Source organism: Nymphaea colorata, chromosome 6, assembly GCF_008831285.2.
Source record: "Nymphaea colorata isolate Beijing-Zhang1983 chromosome 6, ASM883128v2, whole genome shotgun sequence".
NCBI classification, from domain to species: Eukaryota; Viridiplantae; Streptophyta; class Magnoliopsida; order Nymphaeales; family Nymphaeaceae; genus Nymphaea; species Nymphaea colorata.
In genome coordinates, this window is record NC_045143.1 from 14,748,012 (window position 1) to 14,774,078 (window position 26,067).

The 26,067-nt window shown below is 38.5% G+C and overlaps 1 protein-coding gene across 3 annotated transcripts in view; it reads left to right on the forward strand.

Annotated features, from left to right (window-relative positions):
* Positions 1–860: 860 nt before the first annotated feature.
* LOC116255368 (ent-copalyl diphosphate synthase 1) overlaps positions 861–26,067 on the forward strand; it is a 29,556-nt gene continuing 4,349 nt past the window's right edge. For 2 of the 3 annotated variants that reach the window (XM_031631149.2, XM_031631152.2), the window contains exons 1-13: positions 861–1,145; positions 1,980–2,075; positions 4,998–5,110; positions 8,434–8,737; positions 12,119–12,302; positions 14,633–14,847; positions 15,519–15,639; positions 16,259–16,371; positions 20,533–20,762; positions 21,574–21,689; positions 22,878–22,976; positions 23,648–23,866; positions 25,567–25,687. In XM_031631149.2, the coding sequence (XP_031487009.1) occupies positions 1,034–1,145; positions 1,980–2,075; positions 4,998–5,110; positions 8,434–8,737; positions 12,119–12,302; positions 14,633–14,847; positions 15,519–15,639; positions 16,259–16,371; positions 20,533–20,762; positions 21,574–21,689; positions 22,878–22,976; positions 23,648–23,866; positions 25,567–25,687 (2,043 nt within the window). In that variant the 5' untranslated portion in view covers positions 861–1,033. The remainder of the gene's footprint in view (positions 1,146–1,979; positions 2,076–4,997; positions 5,111–8,433; positions 8,738–12,118; positions 12,303–14,632; positions 14,848–15,518; positions 15,640–16,258; positions 16,372–20,532; positions 20,763–21,573; positions 21,690–22,877; positions 22,977–23,647; positions 23,867–25,566; positions 25,688–26,067) is intronic. The other variant, XM_031631150.2, reaches the window with a different exon arrangement.

Consider the following 26,067-nt stretch of genomic DNA (forward strand, 5'->3'; position numbering starts at 1 on the left):
TTCATGATACAGAGCACATAAAAAAAAAAAAAAAAAAAAAACAAACATAACAAAACAAATCAAAATATTGGATTGTAAGGCCAATTTTTTTTTTTTAAAAAAAAAGCTAGATCACCGTCGATCTTAGATTTTGATTGAGAGTTTTCCAATTAAAAAAAAAAAAAAAAAAGAACTTGAAAGCCTTGGCTAGAGCTTGAGTTTTGTAACTGGAGCCCTACTTGACGGAACTGAATGAGGCTGGTACCAGGAGGCTTCGCTAAGGCTGAGCTGAGCCCAACACAAAAAGTTTTTTCTTTTCCAACGGTTTTAGATGCATAATTGAGCGACAAGAAATACGGGGACTTGAAGATCATGCAATGCCACTCATTGAATCGCACCACAAAAAGCTAGACAGTATAATACAATATGAGAAAAATGATGATCGATTTATTTCATTTTGGCAGTCCATTAACGAAATAAAGTTGTAGGGCGCAATTTTTTGAGTAAGCAAGAGGTATATTTTATGCTAGCACTCAATACGAGAGCCAAAACGGGTCTGTTGAGAAGGGAAAGGAGAGCGAGGCGGAGGCTGACCCAAGCGGACCGGTTCCTCTCTAGTCTCTACGTTTGGAACTGGAGTTCTTTCAGTCAGTCGGTAACCGACGATTGTATCGGTGCAGGAAAAGTTGGTGCGCCAATAGAGTTAATCACAAAAATACTCTAATTTAAATAGAAAAAAGAAATTTTTTGGTATAAACAAAAAGAAAAGATATTTTTTATAATTTCAAGAATATCCCCGCATGCCATTGTTGCGTTACATGACCCGCGCATGGAACTCAAACTCAGTAACGGAAAGCACTCCTCCATAAATAGAGGGAGACGGAGGAGCGAGAGTGCCCGCTTCCATTGCTCTTCCACTTCAGGTGCTCTGCTACAGCCGCATGCCTCTCTCCTCTCCCTCTCTCTCTCTCAATTGAGGAATCCGAGGAAACTATTAGGGCAAGAAGTGCGTTTCCTTTTCCTCTGCCTTACACATCTCTCCCTCGCGCGCGCGATGGCTGCTTCTGCTTCCGCCGCTTCAGTGAACTTCGTCGGCATCTCCGCCAAAATGTCGCCATCGAGTGCCGGAATCCTGTCATTGCGGGATGGAGCGGGCTCTTCTGCCGGTAAAGCTTCTTTCAGAGAACGTTTCAAGTTCTCCTTCTGGAACTGACAGTAATCCCGTTTGCTTTCCGACGACGAAAAGCAGTTATGAAGGCGCAGCCGGTTTCCGTTTTGCAAGACAAAAGTTTTTTTCCTCTGTCACTTTCGATTTATTGTCCTAACATGTTTTAGAAATCGTGGATTTACTTTATCGTTAACCCACGGATTTTCTCTTTTTCCATTTTTCGTCCGGTTGTTTGATTGACCTGTGATCTCCTGCCTCATATCGCGGTCTTGTCTTTCTCTATCTTCATCATTTTCTAATCCGTCCGATCAAATCTTTCGGGAGCTGTTTGTCTCCTCTCCCTTCCATGCAAGAGATCGAAACAAAACCGTGTTGCTACTTCTTTCACGGATTTTTTCTTGCAGAAATTTTTCATTTGTTTCCTTTTTATTCTCTCTTTCCCTCCTCCTCGCTCGCTGTCTCTCTCTGTCATCAGAAGCTAGCCTTGAATTTAGCCATTAGCGGTTATTTTATTTTATTGCTGGTGACGAAGGTCTTGAATATGATCCAACCGCTCAAAAAGATCTCAATGCGATCGAACGGCTGGCAGTTCGTTGTTTTCCATCTTTTATCTCTTCGTTTTGCCTCCTGACAGTGGATTTCTTCAGTTTTTCCGGAATTAGCCTTTATTTGTTTTGGTACAAGTATCAATCGCAGTTGTACATAAAGATTACATTTTTGCGCCATAATTAGTATTGGCGATAGTGTCATTATTGCTGGTCTTAATCAATTGGAGAATACTATGGTTTGATCAGCGGTATAATTTGTTAATAATGTTTGCGACTTGAATCAGGAAGGGGTGGCCCCGTCGGGTGGGGAGGAAAGCGAGGGCCAAAAATCAGATTCCCGGGAGCGAGCACCTTCGCCATGCTGCGGCCGAGCAATCAAGGTACAGCGCACCGAATCTCACTCATTAAGCCTCCGGGAGGTGGACTTGGTGGCACTGCTAGATTACCAACCTATCCCCTATCTCCCGTTCTTTCTAAAAACAATCTTTTGCTTCTTGGGAAGAAACAGCTAAGCCGCTAGTTATGTGGATCCCGTTGAGGGATTCGGATACGGGTTCCGCAGTACTTGAACCGAATGCGTTGTCCCGTCCATCGGATGCCAGTCTCAGACCCCACACGCAGGAAATAATTAGAACCTGAGAATTAATCATTGAGATTACCTCAGCAGCTTTTCTTATCTCTCTTTATCAAGACCCCAACAATTAACACTCATCAGTGGAGAGGCATACAGAACGACTTATTTGAGTTGTCCCAAATGCGTTTATCTAGTTTGGGGGACTCTGTACGACTTGTTTGGATGGAGAGATAAAAAGGAAAGGTAAGAGAAAGAGAAGGAGGAGGAAAAGTTGAGGAAAAAAAAAGAGAAGGAAGGAGATCATGAAAAAAATGTTTAGTAATCTATATATATATATATATATATATATATATATATATAGATATAGAAGAGAGAGAGAGAAAGAGAGAGTGTGTGTAATTGGTAGATTTGACACTACTAGGTTAGCGATAAAAACAACACCCCGTAAAATTGATTGGTAAAATACTTTTTGCACAAACCAACCATACAAAAATGGTAGTAAGAATATTTACTAGAAACATTATTAGGCTAATATTTTTTTAATCGAAAATATTTTTATAGCAATAAGAAAATGAACTGCTTTTCTAGGATCAAAATTCTATTAGCAGAAAAACCAATATTTTTTATTAAAACAATCTGTATTAAAGACTTTTTTTATGTTAGATTAGTGTTTATCAACATTATAGAATGCACATATTTTGTTTAAAATATATTTTACCAATAATTTAAGAGGTCTAATTTTTACGCTTGGGGTAAGTGGTGAAGGATCTACCAATTTTCTTGTATATATATGTATTTATTTATTTGTTTATTTTATTTATTTAATTGATGGAGCTGTCAAGTGAGCTTTATTCTTTTAGAGTTTATAGCACCTCTTAGGAATGGCAAGTTAGATTTGAAGTTGACACATGACCGGTTGGCAAGTGAGATTTGAAGTTTGTGGGTACAGCTTGAAAGTACCTGAACATGGTCGGCAGTGTTATGAGCAAGTAAATAATTTGACTTGCCAATTCACGTCGTGCATTAGGGGAATTAAGTTCTAAAATGTCGACCGACAGTCTTCGTAAGTGGGCAATTAATACTGCGAGTGGTATTGATTAAGAGTGTCCTCATGGCCGCAGCCTTATCCCTTGATTCGGGAAGAATGGGATAAGGCCAACTAAAGGTGCGAATATATATGGGACCTATCTAAAAATGCGGTTAGGCAGATGGTTCAAATCCAATCTTCACTCTTCTTTTTTGTGGAGAGTCAAGTGCTGCTAACAAGGGTTCAAGTGGCGGCCATCATATGAAAACGAAATGAGAAAAAGAAAAACGAAAAAAATTCAAGAGACTGATATAATAAATAACACGTCTAGCTTCATGAGTGTATGTCCTGTTCTATTTCACACTCAAAAAGACCACAACCATGACAATCAAAGGTGGGGTACACAAGTATACAAAGTTTCTGAGTATTTTTTTTATCTAAATTATTCTCAAGTGCATTTAAAATGTTAAATGTTATCGAAAGGATGACCATCAATGAGAAAATTAATGGTAATGATCTCTGCTCTACCCTGGAAACACCGTATGGAGGCGTTTGGCAATAGGAATGCTAAAACAGTGTTCCATGTGATCCATGGAATACTAAAATGTCGCGTTCTATGAATTGGGCCCAACTTATGGGACATATTTATGCAACATTTATGTTAGTGCTCATGTTGCCAAATGCTCGCCATGTGCTGTAGACTTGTGGAATCCACGACCCATTAACACACGGCTGTTCTCCACAAAGGGGTGTCTCGTGCAGAAGATGCTATTAGTTGGTGTTCGAACTATATTCGCCTCTTTTTACTGGTGTACATGCATTCGCATTGCCTCACAATCGTGAAATTATAATAAGGCTGTACTATTGTAGGATCCTTTAGGAGTAGATGAACCTTGAGATCACTTCGTCAAGGGAGGTTTTCGTGGAATGTGAGGTTCGTGCTAAGTTTCTCTTCTTAAATTTTCATGTGCTTGTCAGTATGACTTGACGTTCTCCCGTTTGAGACAGCGGCCAGAGGTCTGTGGTAGGATCAGGTAGGTATAAACTTTACATATATCATGGCATAAGTGGACCCGGGATTCGTTCATGAAGTAGTTAAGTGAACTTATATGACATCTCTTGAGGTCTGTGGTCGGATCAGGTAGGTATAAACTTTATATATATCATGGCATAAGTGGACCCATGATTCGATCATGAGGTAGTTAAATGAACTTATATGACATCTCTTTTCTCCTCTCCCTTTTCTTGGCATCATACAGTCAATAATTTTGAATGTACTTTGAAATCTTATCGTAATATCATCGATGGATGCCAAAAGGCAAAGGAAGGAAGGAAAGGGAAAAAAGGAAAAAGGAAGGAACAGTACAGGTTGCGTCGTATTCCAGGGGAAACTGGCCACTCTTTGCTACTCGTGTAAGTAAGAAGGATTCAACCGTGCATGCAGCCACTCCAAACACGTTAGGGAAAAGGCCAAGCTAATGATAATTCCAACCATGGTAGTGATGAAGAGTCCAAAACGAGAAGGGTGGCGTGGCCATCCTCCCCAAGCGAGGACACGGCATTTTCTGCTTTCAATTTCTTTTAAACGAGAGCCGCGACGAGCAACTCATCTCCATTCATGCTCCGAAGAAAGCGACGCTTTTCTAATTTGGCGCTGTGTAGATTCCTTCCTGACCTGACAGTTTTGTATGCGCATGACAGAATCGAGGGACACAGCCCAAAACAGGGCTTCGCTTGTTCGGTGGCCGCAGCAGAGGACAGAACCCGGCACGGCCCTTAATAGTGATGGAGATGGAGAAGGCAAGCAGCAAAAGGTTCGATTCTTTTCGTCGTTGCTCTTCCTATATATTTGTTCTTTTGTTGTTTGGCTTATTTCCCTCCCTCGTCTTAGACCTTGCCATACTTTAGTTCTCGGTTTCCCTATCAGAAGGTCAACACAGTTTAGTGATAATAGTCTTCTTTAAGTTTAGTACGAACGATGAGTTCCACTACTTGAGGCGAGTACTTGAAATGGCGAGAACAGAAAGGGCAGCTAACTAGACGCCGCTTTCGACCTACTTGTGTTGTGTTGCTATTGAGAGGTATTCCATCTGCGACCGCAACTTTCCATCATACTTACACTGCCATCGATATTACGGCTGGGCGAGAACGATCGAAATTTCAGTCAGGTAGTGGAGCACTCTCCCTGTTTCAGAAGTATGAGAATTGGCATGTGGGTCCCGATACATACCGTGAAAACTATCCAGTTGTTGTGTTTTCATAATGTCATTGAGGGCTATGCTTGGGTGGAGCGTCCATGAAGCGACATCAGTCGGGTTAGGTGGGCTTGGACCTTAGATCCAAGTGATTTAGGATGTTTGGATCTTACATCCGAAGGTTTAAGATCCAAAGTGCTTCTGATCCGCGTGTTTGATAATGACATCAGCCGCGTTACTAGGCTTGGATCTTAGGTAGAAGAGATTTGAGATGTTTGGATCTTAGATCCAAAGTACCCATCATTCGCGTTTGATATGGGTGCATCAAATCAATCTCTCTCTCCTGCCGTTGGCCCTCACAGGACCAAAGCTGGTTATGTGCATCACACTATTTTTGTGCACATTGTTAGTAATGAAAAATACCTCCATTTAATAAAACAAGAAAAAAAATTGTAATGACAAAACATAAAATAGAAAAAAGAGAAAAATTGAAAAAAAAAACATTCTTTTTTTGAATAATTATCAAAATATCCCCCATTCTCTTTTCGAAGTATATCTATGGCCGCACGATGCTTTCTCTCTTTCTGCCTCCGTCTCTATATGGCTTCCTCTCTGTCTCAAAACCAGTCTACTGAAAAAGATGGCTTCAAATCTCTCATTTCCAAAGTCCTTCTTTTCCACCACAAAAGTTGGTTTCAAAGCCTTCCATTCTCATGAGGCTTCAAGCCCGCCCCCACTCTCTTGTTGGACTGTAGAGCTTGGCCCAATTTTAATAAGCTTCCCTTTCCCAGTTTTCCAGTCCACATTTTGTACATTAGGAGCACTGTTGTAATTTTTTTCTTGTGCTGCGTTAGACTCCTTGTTTAAAAGCCGTCATATATTGGGAACTCAATGCAGCTGTGTATATAGGAAGACTTGTCTTTCCGAACCACCCAAATCCTTCAATGCATGTTTGTACTTTTAAAAGTTTTTATTTCTTAAATCAACTTTAAATGTTGTGAACCATCTTTTTAGGAGGTGTTTGACGGTCTCGGACGTAAGATCTTCAGGCTTTGAGAACTCGTTGATTGAACATTAGTTCCCCCTCCAACCTCAAATTCAACATTTTTCAATGCAAATAAGTAAAAGAAGGGTCTTTGGTATAATCTTGGATCTAACCTAAGTTTCGTTTGATTTTATTATGTACCTTTTATCACATCAGCAAAAACATACTACGTCAGATCCACATCATATCCATGGATTTCATATTGAGAATAACCAAAGGCCTCCTTAGTTTAGAAAGTAGGAATGTAAGAAGATCAGTGCCTATATGTAACATTGGATATAGGTTGATCGACATTAAGTCAACAAACAGATACCGCGCCAACACCTTTTTTACAACATCGACTGACGCCACACAGAGCTTCTTGCCAAAATAGTTTGTACAGATGAAGGGCACATAATTCAGTACCTTTATAAGGGCGAACTGTTCGCCACATGATCCTATTTAAACGCCAACTGGATGCTGCCAACTGAATGCTCAGAAGATCAGATGTACGCCAAAACGTAGATCAGAAGCTGCTGTTGGTCTAGATTCAGACTCGGCAGCTTTACTTGCAGTGCAACGAGGGCAGCGAAAGAATCGGGCCGATGCTCAAAATAACAAACAAATGTTCAAAACTGCAACGCAAAATGATGAGACTGCGCATTCGTGATCATGATCAACTAGGCTTAGTGCGTCAGTTGACAGCCCGTACTTTGGCTTAGGGCCTTATGACCAACTTGGTTGGGTATAGAGCCAGATCCAGTGAATACATATGATGGACTTTAGACCCTCTTCTGTTCACCCCTGACCCTCTGACATCCATCCCTTGGTAGCAGCAAACAAACAATAACGACGGATGCACTTCACGTTAAAGCAGAAAGTAATCGTATCTCCCCCGAAGGTGTATCATACATTAAAGATACGTTTCCAACTTTATTTCAATATTTTGTGTGTGTCTGTGTGTGTTCTAATAATTAAGATCTCTCTCTCTCTTTATATATACACACACTCTTATATGTATATATGTATGTATGTATGCATGTATATATGTGCACCTCAATATTTGCTGCAGTAGAACTCTCCTATGAAACAATTGATGTAATTTAATGAATGTGATCTAAGTAACTTATTTAGCAAATAAAAGGTTTTCATTAATTCCATGCGGGAAAAGACTACTAAGAACATAAATAATTAATCAGCTCACAACCCAAACCATAGAATTTAACGGTCCTAGTAGCATTGAACTTTGTAAAATAAACCTTAATCGAAGTTACGTGTGAATCATATTATTTTGATGCATGCAGCTGTTGATACATCAAAACGTGATGAATTGGCAAAACCATGACTTTGTCTTGAAAATATTACTAGAATCATGATTTTTAACAAAACAAATTTGTGTCAGATCTATTTGTAGCACCAAATTACGTAGAATAATTGTACTTTAGAATAGGAGATTAAATAATGGACGATTATGTTTATTGGATGACTCTAGTGGTGTCTGTCGTGTTCATATTTCAATTACATGTTTGTGGCTTACTTCCGATGCAAGCTCGCCGGGAGAAAGCGCTCCTTTCCCAGTTATTAGAAGGAATGGAAAAGTGATATGTACAAAAAAAAATATATAGAAAAACTGTTTGTGGCTTACTTTGAATGCAAAAACAAGTTCATTGTTGTTAATTTGTTAAGGAAAGTTTCTTTTGTTTCAAAAAATATCCAGCCTGCTGGTTGAACTTGAACCGCATGACGTAACGTCCACCATCGTACTGTTTGGAACAATCAGTGTACTTGATTGACTGTTTAAGAAGAAAAAACGGAGATTCACGATTACCATGTAGATGGGTGTCTCCATTTTCATGGAGTCGTCTACTCTATGCTTATTCAGATTAATATACATATACAAGTATGTTTGGTTTTGTAGGAATCGGATATCCAGCGGCAGATAGAGATAGTAAGGCTGATACTCAGGTCGATGGGGGACGGCGAGATAAACGCGTCGGCATACGACACGGCGTGGGTGGCGTTGGTGGCGGAGGAGGACGGGGAAGGGCGGCAACGGCGGCCGAGATTCCCAAGCTGCTTGGAGTGGATAGCGCAGAACCAGCTGCCGGACGGATCGTGGGGGGACGGCCTCATATTCTCCGCCCACGACAGGGTGATCAACACGTTGGCATGCGTGATTGCCTTGAAGACGTGGAACCACTCTCCCCGCATATGGAAACAAGGTGCATGTGCTGTTACTTTCTTTTCTCCTTCTCACTGTCGCTCCCTTTAGTTGCTAGTTGCTACTGGCTAGAAGCGCCAGGCTAGCTACGGACCGACTGGGCATCCGGGGATGAGGAGGGGGCCCTATTGCCTCAGCTTCCGATAGGGTTAGGCCGCTTCCGCTCCACCCCTTTATGCACCGCCCACTCTTCTACAGTTCCTCCTCCTCCTCCAAGGGGAGGAGTGATGATGATTATAATAGCCCACTCTCTCATCCTTTTCTGTTTGGAGGATAAGGTGGGGAAGCGTCGCTCTCACACCCGCCATCCTTGCAGCTGCGATCACATCGCAGAACGACCATACAGCGACGACATTAGTTACCATCTTTTTCTTTTCTAGCTCCTTCTTTCTTCCTTCTTTTTCTTGAACTCTAGAATCGTCAGTCGGCACGTTGTGGGGCACGGTTGTCTTCTTGTGTTTTCATCTTTCTCCTCAAAACAAAAGTTGCGATCAAGACGGAGAGACTTGGCTTCTTCATGTTGCCCGATTATCGCCTTGATCAACTGATGCTGTAGGTTGCATCAAAATGTTTAGATGGCAGTTTGGATGGCATAGGAATTGTGCTAGGTACCAACAAAAAAAAAAAAGGGTAGGAAAAAAGACTTGTTTTAGTTCTCCATCTAATTAACTAACATGCTCCAATGAGCTTAGCATAGCTGGTGTGGCTGGTTGGAGGTTACATTAAACGGTGGATTCTCATTTTTTATTCTACCAGGCATTGTGTTTTCTGTGCTGAAAACAAGGTAAGTCTATTGTATAAATTAATGTACGTTGAACCTATACCAGACACCGAGACGGCCCAAGACCCTAAGGATGGTATGGGGGGAGCAAGGGGAATGGGGTGCTCTTCAAACTCTTTTCCAAGTTAAAACCAGCATAAACAGTTGAGTAAAAAAATGAGTTGACTTGGTTTTTGTGTTTTAAACAGTAATTTAAGCTGCCATTAGTACAGGGCCCTTACATTCTGATGAGGTTGTGTAGCTTGTATATGTAGGAATTGAGTTGATCATGTCCTGTGCAAGTTGTATCAAGAATTGCAGCCATACCCATTATTAACTTCATATGAATCAGCCCAACTGTTAATAGCTTTGCTTGTGCGCACAAGTAAGACGTATGGAGAATGGCAGGAACTTGCATGTGTAATACGTCGAAAATAAATAAGCTCTTTAAAGATATTAACTTTGGTCCCTCCAAATTTTGTTCAAGGTTGAGTGTGAGCCCTAACTGCCAAGTCTTCCGCGTCTTACAAAAGTAACATCATAAAGAACTATTAAATAGTGAGAAGGTTTGTTTGGCTCACACCTTCAAACATGTTTTGCCTACAAAATAGTGTTTAAGACATATTTTCATAGCCATCGAAATTGGATTCGTGAAAAATGTCAGTTTTTACAAAAGTGACTTTTTCAAAAGAGCGTGAAAAACTTGTTCCCCATATTTTTCACGTAACCTATACCACTATTCCAAAAATTCATTAGAAACACGCAAGCTATCACAAAGCTTAGTTTTCAGGTGTATATACAGAACACCAAACCTAGTTATATGCACAGCATTGTGTCACATACCTTTAAAAGTGGGGCCTGGAGTTGAGTTGGCCTTTTCCACACGAACCATCTCTCCCAAAGCACAACCTACCTAGCATTATCTCAACTTGTGCATCAAGCCCAACATACTGGTAGTTAGGGAGCCCAGCCGGTACAAAAATCTTTCTGAAACATGTAGTTGATCTGAATGAAGCTTTCGGAAGCACATTTGCATGAACCCGTTTTTGTCGCCGTGCCGATAGTCTGCCCTGGCAGGTCATCTTAGCTTAGAGTTTGTACATCAATTTTCAGACAATCTTTGTGCAGGGTCAGTCTGACTTTAAAGGCAGCTGAGCTGTTAATTCCGTGATCTCGAAGCGCGCATTGGCCTTTTGGGAAAGTGGTCGCTTTAAATTTTAGTAGATAGGGGTGGGCATCCTGGCTAAAGGGTGGGCGTCGGGCCGGGTTTTTGAAAGTGTCACCCTGAAAACTAAGTCAATAACGTAAAGATACTTTCACATCTATCCTCTGTTTATATTTATAATATAATGAAGTAATTAGTACTGGCAGCGGAACATGGGCGGTGGGCTTCTTATTAGTTTCGCATGACTGCCCATTCGAAAACTTAAAAGGCTGCCATTTAGTTAATTAATCTTTTGCTCCAACTGGTTCTTGGTGCTTTATAACGAAAAGAACGAGGTCCCAAAACACGGGAGTCTCCACATATATGGAAGAATGACTTTCTGTATACACTGCACAGTAAATGGTGTTTGAAATACTTGTGCAAAAAGATGTGCTATTAGTTTGATTTCTATGGTTCCTATGTTTCACAGTAGGCTCCAACACAACCCTAAACCATGGAAGCAAGGGAAAGAGATGAAGGAGGAGGTCCTCGACTCTTATTTGGGCACCTCCCCTGCATCCAGAAATAGTCTATGTGGAGCTTTGAACAGCTCCACCTTGGAAACTAAGCAGGGGCGTTTGGGTGACACTTTCAAAAACTGGTTTTCACAAAACATGGTAGATGAGTTTCCAAAACCTGGCTTGCCTGTTTAGATGACAAGGCAAAAACCATGTTTTCACTTTTCAAGACCTGGTTTTTGTTCAGATGACAAAAAACTAAGAAGGCAAAATTGTATCACCAAAACGATATTCTTTCACCTCACGGTATTCTGTCATAGTAGCAAAAATTAGAAAGGCAAGACTATATGAGAAGCTTATCGTAGTATGTTCTCATTGTTTTTTCTCTTCTTGTTAACCAAAACTCAGTTCTGGATGAAAATGCTGTTTTCTAAACCTGGTTTTGGGGATTTCGTCCAAACAGCCCCGTAGCATTTCAAGTTCTGCAATTTTTCACAACTTAACTGTTAACATGTTGTTTTCTAAACCAGGTTTTGGGGGTTTCATCCAAACAGCCCCGTAGCATTTCTAGTTTTGCTATTTTTCACAACTTAACTATGTAAACATAATATGAAATAACCCCAATTTTTCTTTCCTAGCACCAGATTTGGTAATTAAAAAAGAAAAAAGCTGTTTTGACTTGCTGGGAGCCTAGGAAGCATAAGGTTAATAATGTGAGAGGGCACTGGCGAACTCAATTTATCTTCTAGTGACTACTCATCAACTATGGACCAGTGGCAGAGCTACGTCGTAGCTGGTGCAGGCAATTGCCCACGACAGCCAACACAATTTACTTTGTTTATATATAAAGACCTTATTAGTTTTCAGTTTTTACATATGAGTGCTCCTTAAAGTTAAGCTCTTCAACCAAAAATTTACAGGCAAGTAAGTAATATTTATTTTCTATTGTTGATTATGCAGGGCTTTCTTTTCTTAGAAACAACATGTGCAAACTTGGAGAAGAAAATCTGGAGCACATGCCCATTGGATTCGAGGTAGCCTTCCCTTCTCTCCTGGAGATCGCTAAGGCCATGGACGTTGACCTCCCTTATGATTCCTCCGTTTTATGCAAGATATACGAGCAACGACAGCTCAAACTACAAAGGTACGCCCTTAGCACAACACTTGTCGAATTTTCTGCATGCTAATGGCAAGAGTGGAGAATAAATACTGAAGGCTCGTTTTACTTCACAAATTCTTCAGTGACTAATTAACTTGCCCTTCATGATGACCTATACACACCGTAGTCATGATAAATTTCGTTAGTGACATAATGAGATGTTTAAACATACGGGATTGACTTTTTCAAAGTAAAAACATTAATCCTAGTTAGTCTGGATTAAAGATCTGGTCGGGTATAGGTAGCTGGCCCATCAGCAGGTACCCAGCCCTAAATGGGAAGCGGTTGCACAGAACAAGCTGGAACAGTTCAGGCCTGACCTTTCCCGTAAAGAACTTTTTTTAGTGACAGCTAGAGAAGGTCGTCAGAAAAAACTTCAAGTTTATTGACGTGTCGTAGAGAGAGTTAGGTAAAGGGTTGACATCTGGATTTAAGGATCGTCAGTATTGATTTAATGTTCCGTCAGTAAAAGGATGGACTTTCCTCATGGTAAGCTAACTGACATACTTTAATTGACGGTTATGAGCGTGCCTCGTTAAACCCAACGCAATGGAACTTTCGACGACATTATTGCTTCTCTTTTTTTTTTTTTACCCACGCTTACTATGCGCCAGTGATGGTAGTTTATTTTGCAGTGCTTTGAGGGTATACCAATAGGTAATGCAACGTTCGATGAATGGCGGAGAGGGCAGAGAATCCCTGCCCAAGTCGCACCCACGTATAAATAAGCATATTTTTTCAGGAAGTGACAAACTTAGTAAAATGATCGAGCAGCAACCATATATAAATAAGCAAGTGATGTGGGGATCATAAATGTGCAAATAATTAAACTTTCTAGAACTGTACAGGCAACTATATATCCACACAAACCCACCCACATGCGACTCCACCGGTGGTATTGGTTGTAACTAAAGCATGATTCTCTGCCCTTATGTTCATTTGAGTAGAAAATGTACTACTTTAGAAAGGTTATCAAAATTTGAGGCAGTCCTGTGTAGTGTGTTAATCGGTGGGATCAGCTAAGGGGCAGATTATATTTGTCAAAATCTTTTGCAAAGGACAAGCTTTATTTTTCTAAAACTTCTGAGGCGAAAATTAAAATTATAGCCCTAGACTAACCCGGAGTGGCAGCCATGGAAGACAAGAATCATGTGCTTTGTTGGGCCCCTCGTATGCGGGGTGGAGGGATGCGTTTCACTTTCCAAGTGCTTGACGTTGATCACTAAGTGACATTCTTGTGGTTTTAAACACTCATTGTCAGAGGTTATTCTTTATAAATATAACAACAATAGTAATAGCCGGGCCTAGCTAGGATGGACATCAGGCAGAGACCTGGCGGTACCCGTACTCAGTATAACCGGCATCGAGCCTGCCTGAGTCGACCCGATGACTTGTTTTTTAATATTATTTTATTTGAATATACATTATTATAATAATATATATTCAATTACATTAGAACCATAGTCATAAAAACACGTGTTTTTTTTAAAGAACGTGATAAATAAAATAGCCGTTTAAAACTTTGCAAAACATAGCCGTTTAAAACTTTGCAAAACATTGGTTTTTTTTTTCAAAGAAACATTAAAATGAAAAAAAATAAAAAACTTGTCTTTCAGTGATTTTTTTTCATTTTATTCATTTTTCACGTTTTTTTAATGTCAACCTCTTTCTTTTTATTTTATAATTTTTATTTGTTGCAAATCTACTTATTTTTTTAATGTTTGTATTATTAGTTTTTCACTTATTTTATTTTTCTCATATTTTTTAATTTTCTAAAAGTTACCATATTTTTCTCTCTTTTTTTGAGCTCACCATATTATACATGAGAAAACCTTGCCGCTTAAAATGGAAGAGAGTTTTTTTTACTATGATTAGAACATATAATTTTTATTCTAATCAGACCGGGCCTTGGGCTCATGTTGCATGTAGTAGGGTGGGGTTGGGGCTGCGGTCACAGACGGAAGCTCGGCCGGAGCTCAACTTCTTACCAAGTCAGCCTGATGTCCAGACTTGGGCATAGCTATACAGTAATTGGTGGAGCTGGCAGTGCAGAAGTGACTTATCACTGATTTGGTTTCGATAAATGTGACCCCCTAAAGTATAGCACAAATGCAGTCTTGGACCATAAGGTCAAGGGGATCATTGGTGTCTTCGGCTCTTTTGTAGGCTATGGTTTATAACTGCTCACTTGGTATAATAATAATAACAATAATAGTAGTAGTAATAATAATAATAACACTAGCAGCTTAAGATAGATTTGTTTTGCATGGTAGCAGCAACTTTGTACGTTTATCTAGTGTTTGAATGTGGAGCAGGATACCGAAGGAGGTGCTGCACAAGTACCCGTCCACACTGCTGCACAGTTTGGAGGGAATGCCAGATTTGGATTGGGAGAAGCTTATGAAGCTCCAATGCAAAGATGGATCCTTCTTGTTTTCTCCATCTTCCACCGCCTTCGCCCTCATGCAAACCAAGGATGAAGGGTGCTCCAGATATCTAAGCGGAATTGTCCGAAGGTTCAGCGGTGGAGGTAAGCCACAAGATTCAACGACACCATCACAAACACGTATCACATCTCAGATTTGATCTGACACAAGTAGAACCGACTCAATGCCCATAGTCAACTCAGTAGATTAAAAATTTATCACTGAAAGCATCATAAACGCTCATATTATGAATCATTTGCTATTCCAAGCACCATCCCTAATGCTCTTGTAGTGTCTGTTTTTTAGTGACATATTTTTAAGTTTCAACATTTCAACAATATATATATATATATATATATATATATATATATATATAAAGGGAGATCCTATGCTGAATCATGCCTCGGACATTTATCTTGTCTCTTATATTTCTTGTTTCTTTAGCAATGTATATGTTGTTTCACAAATCTAACTAACTATAGACATTGGCATCACGTTTTCAAGAACTATTTAGTCATATGTAACCTAATGTCATACATAATGTACATACAATGGTGTGCCCTCATCTACCCTAAGCTAAAAGGCAACCATTTCATTTGATTTAATGACAGAAATAAGTTCTACAGTATTAATGGTTTCACGTTACAAGACAGGGTTTTTTAATTATACGCTCTAAACGTAAAATTATGATTTTTAATTTGGCTGATTGATCTTCTATATTTTTTATGTTTCTTTTTGCACATTGGAGACTCACAAATGCTTGCATCTGGTGCAGTTCCCAACGTTTATCCCGTGGATTTGTTCGAGCATCTTTGGGTGGTCGACCGCCTTGAACGTCTCGGCATTTCTCGCTACTTCGAGCCGGAGATAAAGGATTGTCTTGATTATGTGTACAGGTATTAGTCGGTAACCTACGCTTTTGGTTTACGTGCATTGTTAATATGGATGCTCCCAACAAAAATGATTTATTTATTTATACCATGTGTAGTGATGTTATTATATTCAATTTGAAACAGATATCCAACCAAACCATTCCTAAAAAAAAAGATATTAAAAAAATGAATTGCTAATTAAGAAATCAGATAAGATTCGGTTGTAAGGAAATGACATCTCATTAAATTTGGATACACATAAATATTTGAGGAGTTTTTTATTCAAATATTTAGTTTTAAACAAATATCCCATATCCAACATCCTTACATTTGAAATTTGACTTGATTTGGTTTAAAATGTGAATTTGGATTCGGATGTGAAATCGGATTTTGGGTATAGTTTTTTTTTTTTTTGGTATTCAAATCTAAATTTGAATCAATCATGTAAATATATATATATATATATATATATATATATATAAGAAAACAGATTTAGTTAAGTGTAGACCCTATTCAAATCTGATCCACTGACAGCCTGATCCACTGACAGCCTTTGTATGAGTGTGTATGAAAGCAATGACTAGCTAGTTTGAGCAAGGGGTTTTTATTGTTCAACCTTTTCATGCAATGAATGAATATGTAGGTATTGGACGGAGAGTGGGATATGCTGGGCACGGAACTCTGAGGTGCATGATGTGGACGACACCTCCATGGGATTTAGGCTCCTCAGGATGCATGGCTATGAAGTCTCCGCAGGTAAGCACCTCACCAAAATAATTTTCCTTGAATGATATATGATCTGAACCATCGGATTGGACCAACCAATTGTTGATGCTGGCTCGATCTGCCTTTAGGTGAGAATATTAAGAACGAATCAAATCGATTCATCTAAAAATGCGTGGAAACTAGTAATTACATCATGTTATTAATATTTTTTTCCCCTCTGTTTGATTGTTGGAATCCGAGTGACTGACAGTTTTCCGAGGTTGATAATCAGTTGTCAAATATAAGCGACATTGTGGTACTGTCCTTCTCTACTTGTCATATGTGAATATATGAACCCCATGCAAGGCCGCTAGTGGTGCCGAATTAAAAGTGTCATGGCCATATGCGTTAGGAGGACATGCACCACTTCCCGTGGAATAAGGTCACAAAGATTTGACTAAGATGCGGCTATCGCTTTAACTTGCAACTTTTCTGGCGTCTCTTTTAGAACTTTCATGATATCTCCCAGCCGTTGGTTCAATTGCAAATCAATCCTCCCCATCTAAGAATTTTCAAATTCATCAAATCCATGCTTCAGCTTTATTAGAATTACATCTCCACCTTAATTGAAGAATAATTTTATGCCTGGGTTAGCCATGATTATGTTTAGTGGGGGCAGCCTACTGTGTTTTTAAAAAATTTAGCAAATTCAAATTTTTGAGAACCTTAAGTAGTAAAATTTTATCTTCTGAAAACATTTTGTGGGAGAGAGAGGGTATGGCCAACCTAGGGCCGGAGCCAGGAATTTTTTGTCGCAAGGGCCAACTATATTCAAAATTTTAGCAGGAGCTGAAATAGTAATTTTTAAATTTTATACATATAGTAAATTATTTTTTTTTAGACTTACTTATAAATTTTTAAACTTTTTAAAATCTAAAGGATGGCCAAGGCCTCTACCAGCCCCTCTCCCTTCCCTTCGCCCCGGGGGCAACCCATCTGATCATGTACAATTTAGATATAAGCCCAAAAGCAAAAATTATTTAATAGCAATAATAATCACATCAACAATAAAATTAGGAGCCTGCCCTTCACCTTTGAATTTTCATATTGACCATATGTTTTTTTTTTTTTCTCCAGAGAGTGTTATATATGTAAAGAGGGAGACAAATTCTTCAAATCACATTTGAAGCAGTTTAGTTTGTGAACAAAAGAGTCACTTTCAAAGAGTGTTTTAGCTATGTACCAATTAACCTTAATATGATTGGTCCAAGGTTATTGAGAAGAAAGTCTTAAGTGAATTCTTCTTTTTTTGTTGAAGTCACTTCAATTTGGAATGTGGATAGGTCATCTTGTTATTGGAGTGGTGACGAAAAGTATTCGTTTTTACTCCTAGTAGGTTAAGTTGGCCGCAAAAGTAGATTATTTGAATAATAATAGAAAGATGGATGAACTAATATGTCATAATTTACTTTGCAGATAAATAAATAAATAATATATATATATATATATATATATATATATATATATATATATATATATATATATAATATGACAATGATAACTGTCAATAGTGCAGTCGGGCCCTCCTTTGAATGCACTCCACTTAGCGAATATCATCTGTGAGGGGATGAGATGAAAGGTGCTCTGCATGGTGCATGTGGCAAATGACTCCTACATCCCATGATCAGTGGGTTGCTTATCTCATGGATGCACCCCGGCCCACGGTACCTTTTTCTTTTTGGCCTTCTAGCTATTTGAGCTCTACATTAAATCTTGTGGAACCAAAGGCTAGGTAAGGTGTGTAGAACAGTTGAAATCGAAGGCAAGAACATTGCCGTTTGAGATGTCTATTTCTCAAAAGAAAGACAGAGAGAGAGAGAACTAGAGTATTAAGAGCAATGTCATTGCTCAAGTTGTGTGTTATCACACTTTTAAGAAGTATTAAAAAAAACGAAGGTCTATCCCTAAGTGAGACAATATAAATTGTGTTTTTACGTGGCTGAAGCCTAGGAACTATTCACTACATTCTTCAACTATCTGAATGTACGGATAGTGGTCAATGACTTTTCCATAACACTCATCCCCCAGCATGCATATTTCGTTTGCTATTTTCGCCTTTTCTTTAGATTTTTTTGAATTCATCATACCCTCTTTTGATGTAAAAGAGACAATGGTAGTGGTGGAGCCATGTACTGGCAGGTGTGAGCAGTTGCCCACGCTAGTCCCACAAAAACTCTTTATTTCCATATTCACACTTTAAAAAAATTTGCTCATTTAAAGGTGTGAGGGTTTTCTAACTAATGCCTCTCATTCAAAATTATTAGTTCCATCATTGGATAAATTTGTTTGTCTTTTGTTGAATCCTTTTCACAGCTCAACAGATAATTTGACATGCCACTGATTTGTAAATAAGGCTATGAGGTATGTCCAAATGCCAAGCACTACGTGCAGTGTGGAGGTCTCTAGGGTTGAAAAGGCTTTCACCTCATAATTATACACTCGCGGGAAGCGGCCGTAGTGCATGATAGGTTAAGCCATAAAGATTCCATTCTTCACCAATCTCCAACACTGATTTCTCTTCTCTAGGAAAAAGGACGTATGAAAACGGAACATAAGGAGGGGACATGCATATAACCATTTTGATAAACTAAGTTTTTCTTTTTTTGCAACATGAAGATATTATCATGTCTCCCCCGTGATTCCTTTGTTGGATGTAAGCCAAAAGTATGCACACTATGCCAATTTTCTGGCCCACTTAATGGACCAATCCACCAAGGCCTATAGCCCTTTCAATTACATTGAGGAGGCACAAGGAAGAAAAAGGTAGGCAGCCAAATTTCCACTCCAAGGCATCCGAGGTCCCCCAGTACTTTGTGATGTGAATTTGCCATGTCCCCCACCAGATATATGCTAGCTTTTCATCCTCGCATGCACTTGAGATCACCCATTCCATGACCAGCTCATGAAAGATCACTTGTTCACTGAACCAACTCACAAAAGCAGGTGTAGTATACATTAATGATGACAGTGACAGCATGTATGATGACACTTATAGTACTACATTATAGGGCTCAAAGTTATACTTAGATTTTCATGTATAATTCTAGGATATACATAAATATGATGTGATTTGGATTGTAGGTGAGCAAGAGGAGTATTTCATCCTACCATCCGACTGAAAGCAGAAGTCCCAACCTTCCTGTATTCCCTCAATATACCATGCATACTTTTCATGTCTCCCCTCAATATACCATGCATACTTTTCATGTCTCATGGTGACGCAATACGGATCATGTGGTTAGGATTAATTTGGATAGATGATAAGGGAAGAAGGAAGCAGGTGCAACATTATTGTACTTGAATATTTTTGCTTGAGTGGCTATACAAATATCAATCGCTAGCTAATTTCAATAAATACATGACTCTCATGTATTGGCCCTCGGAAATACCAAGAACCTTCACTCACGTAAGCCCACTATGATGGATCCCGAGAGGCCACTCCCCATTTTGTCCTTGTAAGGGAGTTGCTTTTTCATTTGGCATTTCCATCTTTTCTCTCTTTTACTTACTTCAATCTACTTTATGAATTTATAATGTTGTTCATTTCTGTTCGTAAAAAGTAAAGACATTATTTGCATAAAATTTTGGAAAAAACTTGGGATCGGAGTTTGATGGAGGTCATATCGCAAAAAATTGTTTTCTAATAAAAAAATCCATGAGAGAGAGAGAGAGAGGGAGAGAGAGAGAGAGAGAGAGAGAGAGAGAGAGAGAGAGAGAGAGAGGGGGGGGGAGGTTGGGAGAGGTAGGTGCTCAATTTTTAAATACATGCAACACTTGCCTAAGTTTATAAGTGACATATCCTATGAATAAAGTGTGCTTAAATAGGAACATGGTTGAACATTCAAAAAAGATGCGAAAGTATGAACTACAGTTATTGGAAGGCCCAAAAAGATCTTTATGCCACTACCACCATAAACCTACAAAAATATGTTGTGATATGTACCAAGCACCCTCCTCATGAATGTACAGTTTCTCACTTTGAGGAAAAGACGGGTAATGACTTCATTCACAGTTCACCTTCTCACAAGTCAGGTCATAGAAAGTAACATGTTGGCTATCTAACTTCTGTATCAAACAATGTTGTGACTTCCCATCACACAATTTATTTATGCTAGTTAGAATAGGTGACTGACTACTAGTTATTTTTTTTAGCAGATGTATTTAAGCATTTTGAGAAAGGTGGGGAGTTTTTTTGCTTTTCCGGCCAATCAAACCAAGCAATCACTGGGATCTACAACCTCAATAGGGCATCCCAACTGATGTTTCCTGGTGAGAAGATTCTAGAAGATGCAAAGGTGTTCTCCTACAAATTTCTTCGCCAAAAGCAGGCAAATAATCAATTGCTTGATAAATGGATAATCACAAAAGACTTGCCAGGAGAGGTAAAATATGTAGTTTTAAAGAGAGAGAGAGTGTGTGTGTTTGAGCTGTTTAAATGGTATTATATTTCACTACCTCTCGTGTTGTGAGGTGTTTCATATTAGAATTTGAGAAATACATAAGTTGGATTACACATTTGATGCTCCAATAAATCATTTAAGATGTAACAGGCAAATGAGGTTTTAACTAATAGTATAACCATGAACAAAACATTGATGAAATTTCTTTAAAAATTTTCACTCCTTTCAGATGAGCAGGAGGAGTATTTCATTCTACTGTCTGCTTGAGGCCTGAAGCCATGGCCTTTCCCCATCCTCCTAGGGCACCAGACCTACTTTGGATGCTTCGGGGTGGCACTTCAAAAATTTTCACCCCTTCAACCTTTTTAGAAGGGAAATTATTAAGAAAGGAAAAAAACACGACCCTACTGGTAGCTCTTAACTTTTTCTCTCAAAAAATGAATGGTTCCTAAATTTTCAGCCCATCAAATGCCTTTTTACAACATTTGTCTTGAAAGTTTTGATGAGACATAGTTACTCTCACTAACTATGGGCAATAATAGCACAGTCATGTATACGATGGACTACAAGCACATGTGTGTTGTTGTTGGCGTCTTTTGCCTTCAATTCATGAGGGTGTATTTTGGACCTGAGATCCGTGTTGCTGAGATACACCATGTGCTTAATTAAAAGTGGATTTCATCAAGTGCCTTGATATGCATCTGATCCTACAATTGAGATGAAAAGATACTTAAGTAGTTAATTTAAATTTTTAGTCCAAATTAACCCTAGCACGCTGTCTTGGGTCTTGCAGGTGGAATATGCACTGGATTTCCCAATGTATGCTAATCTTGCTCGTGTAGAAACTAGACTTTACTTGGATCAGTATGGTGGTGAAAAGGACGTATGGATTGGAAAGACACTCTACAGGTGCTTCCTCCTATCCTTGAAAAGTGAAGAACTCCCTTCTCTTAAGTTTTTCCTCTTCTTCTCTTTGGTTTTCCTTTTCTAGATACCTTTCTTGTAATATTATTTATTGTTACTGGACAACACTTTCTTCACTCGGGCATTCCGTGTTCATTTTAACTAATATTTTTATCCTTCCCCAAAGTTGCTATTATACCTTAAATAACCACTAATCTTAAGGTTAAAAACTATTAAAAGCTTTATTTAAGATTCACAAGTTCAACGTTTCTCATTGTCCTTTTTTTTTTCTTTTCCGTGTATGATTTATGAATTGGGATAAACTTACTCTAAGGATGGCATCCACCTATAAATGACCTAATTGAAGAACTAAATACTATGATAAATTGTTCTGGTCTTACATTTTCATATCTATTAATACCAGAAAGCTTTCAAGTGAATCAAATTTCCATATTTGAGGGTAGGAAAAAATAAATAACAAATATTTTACATGGAAGCAGATCCATAATTAGGCTTATGATTCCTTATAAACATGGCTTCCTTTTTTCGTACCTTTATAGTGAAATTTACTTTTAGAGTAAGTTTGGGTCATGGTTCTGGCACCAAAGTGGAATGCTAAAATTGCATTCCAGGAAATGCAAGGAACATACCATCCATGCATTCGGAATTCATGCTTCCATATTAAGGGCTAGAATGTTGAAGAACAAAACGTTATTTCTCGAATTACTCTTGTTACTTTTCATGTTCAGGGTTAGAGTTTTGAAAAACAGAAGGTTATTTCTCAAATGCTTGTTACTTGATAGGAGGTCGTTCAGTTTGTTTTGGAAAAAGAGAATCAACAAAATCTTACATATTTATGAAAACTTATTGCAGCTCAACTTATTTGCAAAATCATGGACGCTTATGACCTATGGTGGAGCAAACTGTATTGTCCAATACAAACAAGTACAAGGCAAGGGACTGTTTGAAAGTGACCCATGTTGTTACTCTCATACACAATTTTATATTGGACATAAATTGATCCAAAACCACTTATACCCATTTCCTTTGCACTGCAATTAAACTCTGCATTTTTTTTTCTTTTCAATTAGAAGCTTGTTTTAGACCTTGTTGAAGAACCACTTAATTAGTGCAACTCCGCACAATCTGCAAACTAAAAAAAGCTATTATCTGGAACTGTGTCTGATTTTGCAGGATGATGTATGTGAACAATGAGACCTATTTGGATCTTGCTAGATCAGATTTCAATCATGTCCAGTCCGTACATAAATCAGAGGTCCGCGACGTACTGAGGTCAGCCTTCTTTATATTGACATTTGCTCAACTAATTAGTTGATATCGGAACTTTTTCTTTTTCTTTCTCTTGCCATAGAATCTTTCCATTCAATCAATTGATGTAAATTAAGAAATTGCTTCAGATTTAATACTCTATTTACCATGTCATATTTTAGTGGTCTAATGTTTATATACCACATGAACCTTTGCAAGAAGAGTAGAAATCAACCATTAATACTTGTAGAATAACTCTTCTAGTTATGATTCCCTTTCTCTTCCTCCCTCTGTGACAAGAATGAGAAACGAACAAGAAACTTAATTCTCCTGTGAATCCCCTATGAGGTATTCACAAAATCATCTAATATATTATTTTACCTTCTCTTCTTTTTCTTATGACTTGTTTCTTGTTGCTACTACTTGCTAATGTTGTTACGAAATTCAAACAACCCTCTAGCAAAAGCCCTTATGGCGATGCAATTTATATTTAAGAATTTAATTAAAGTCCATACTGAATTGCTTAATGTCGATACAAGCTTCATCAACAAAAGATATATTATTCAGAACGATTTAGGTTTCCTCCTGTGTTCTAAATGTTTTGATGCACACATGCTAAAGAGAGAGAGAGTTAAACTGGACAAGTTCGATTGTCATGAAGAAGCATGTGTTTAACACGCTATTGAACTTTCTAGGTGGTACAAGGACTGCAAATTCGGTGAATATGGTGTAAGCAAAAGAATATTATTGCAGAGCTATTTCTTGGCAGCTTCAGTCATCTTTGAGCCTGAACGAGCACCACAACGACTTGCATGGGCAAAGACTATGGTACTGATGGAAGCAGTGTACAGGTATCTCTACAAAGATGGAGGTAGTGGGAACCGAATATCTGACTTCTTGGATGAATTGCAAAGGTAGAGCATCAAGCACAAGCAGTGACCTTTACTTCATAATGGCCGCATGAAAATATACGAGAATCTCAGTGTGCTCAACATAAATTGCACAATAGTTACGTGTTAATCAAATTGCAAAGTCTTACCTCAGTTTTAGAGTTCTAGAATATCACAAGCATGCAAAAGTCTCACATCTCCAGTGGCAATGCAAATATTATGCTATATGCATCCTAACCTTTCAATTCTTTCAGAAAATGGCCTAATTTTTATTTGATTGAACTCACATAGAAGAATCTTGTCAATCAGCTAATTGTTTGCAATAGTAGGAATATCTTACTTGCCCCTCTCTTTCTTTCTCTTTCTATATATAGACACGCGCACACACACACACACATATAGTAGAATTCTGTCGTTGCAGTATGATGTTGCTAGATAGGTAAAAAGTTAAAAAATCTAAGGCTAAAAGTATCATGAATCATTGCTAAAAATGTCATGAGATATTGTTGACTTAGAAACTGTCATTAATGCTCTTGTGACGGCTGTTTTTTTGAATGACAGACTTTTAATTTTTAGCCATCCATTATATGACAGCATAAAACTCACCCACACACACACATATATGTGGCATCCTTTAGTTTTCTGGCACTAGCGTCTTTTGAAAATCTATGACACAGCACTTTTAAAAAGGAGAATCTACCAGCTCATCATTTTCTCCATCTGGGTGCTAACAAAAATCGTTGGAGATTTTCCACCAAAATAAGTGCCTAGGTTGGGAAGGTTTTTAGTACAAAATGGAGCATAGGGAACAAGTTGGCATGCAATAATGGTGTTTTATATAGCCCTATATGCAGGTAGATGTCCGACAACTTTATTGCAAAGTAGGCCTTGGAAGCTCAAAAGGAAAGGGAATAAAGAAACTTGACTGCTTGATGGGCAAAAGTTAAAAGGATTAATTCTATATATGGTGGCCAGAACTTTGCCTGTGATAGCTTTCTTAAGTAGTGAGCTGTGACTATGAAATTAAAGCGCTGTTCTTCCTGAAAATAGATGAGCCTCTGTAATGGCTACCTGTACGCCTATGTACCTGTGATTGTCGAAAAAGAGACTGACAATGGGTGTGAAACCTACTTGCTGCCAGATCTTTTAATTTACTACTAGAGCCTAGAGGGTACCAGTAAGAGTCATCTAATATTAAGACAAACAAATGAAAAAAATGGAAAGGCAACCAGAGATTGGATAAAATAACAAGAAAGATAAATAAGTTTTAGCGTCTGATACAGCTTGTGCCTAGGCCTGTTATTCGTTGTTCGTTTGATCATGATCGAAAAATGCAGCGCCCTTATTCTAAAGGCGTTGAAATTGTTATGAATTTCCTAACTGTGTTCCTCTGGTTAAAAGGCAGGCTGGTGGCCCCTTCGTCTATTAAAAATCATGTTTAGTCATCAAAGGAACAATTCCTTTTCTAGCACCAGTACTACCCCTTCAACAGCTGTTCTTCTGAGGCTAATAGAAATTTTTTCAACTGTTCTTGTGTTCTTTCTTATGCTGAACTTTTGTGAATTCATATTTTTTGGTTCATCAGCTCTGTTGGATATGTATCGACTTTGCCGTTGCTATTCTTTACACTTGACTTACCCAAATAATGGATCGGGAGCCAGATATCTGTCACTTTTAGTGGAAGCCATAATCTCTCACTTGAAAAATATATTGGCCCATGGCAGGAGAGATGGAAGGTGGAGCAGGAGAGGCTTGGCTGGTATTTTGCTTGAGACACTTAAGATCCTCTCTCTGGAAGCCTTGGTTGCTTATGGCCGAGACATCAGCCAACCCTTACACCGCGCAGTATTTCTCTCTCTCTCTCTCTCTCTCTCTCTCTCATAGATTATACAAATTTAAAGTCGATCACTTTTCAAGTTTATGTGTTTTGTTTTATTCATTAAAAAACAACTATCATAGTAACCAAATCTTAATAGTAGAAAAATCAATGTTTTCATAAAAACAACTTGAACTAAGGGGCAAGATTTATTCTAATTATTATTCAGAAACATGTGAACTCGTTTATATCTTGTTTAATACACACACACACGCACACGCACACACACACTCATATTTGTCTTGTTACAAATTTTATTCATTTTTGCATGGAAATAAAAGATTGGCAAGGAATCCATCTTTTAACTGGTTGGAAAGATGAAGAATTAATTAGTTAACAAGAATGAACA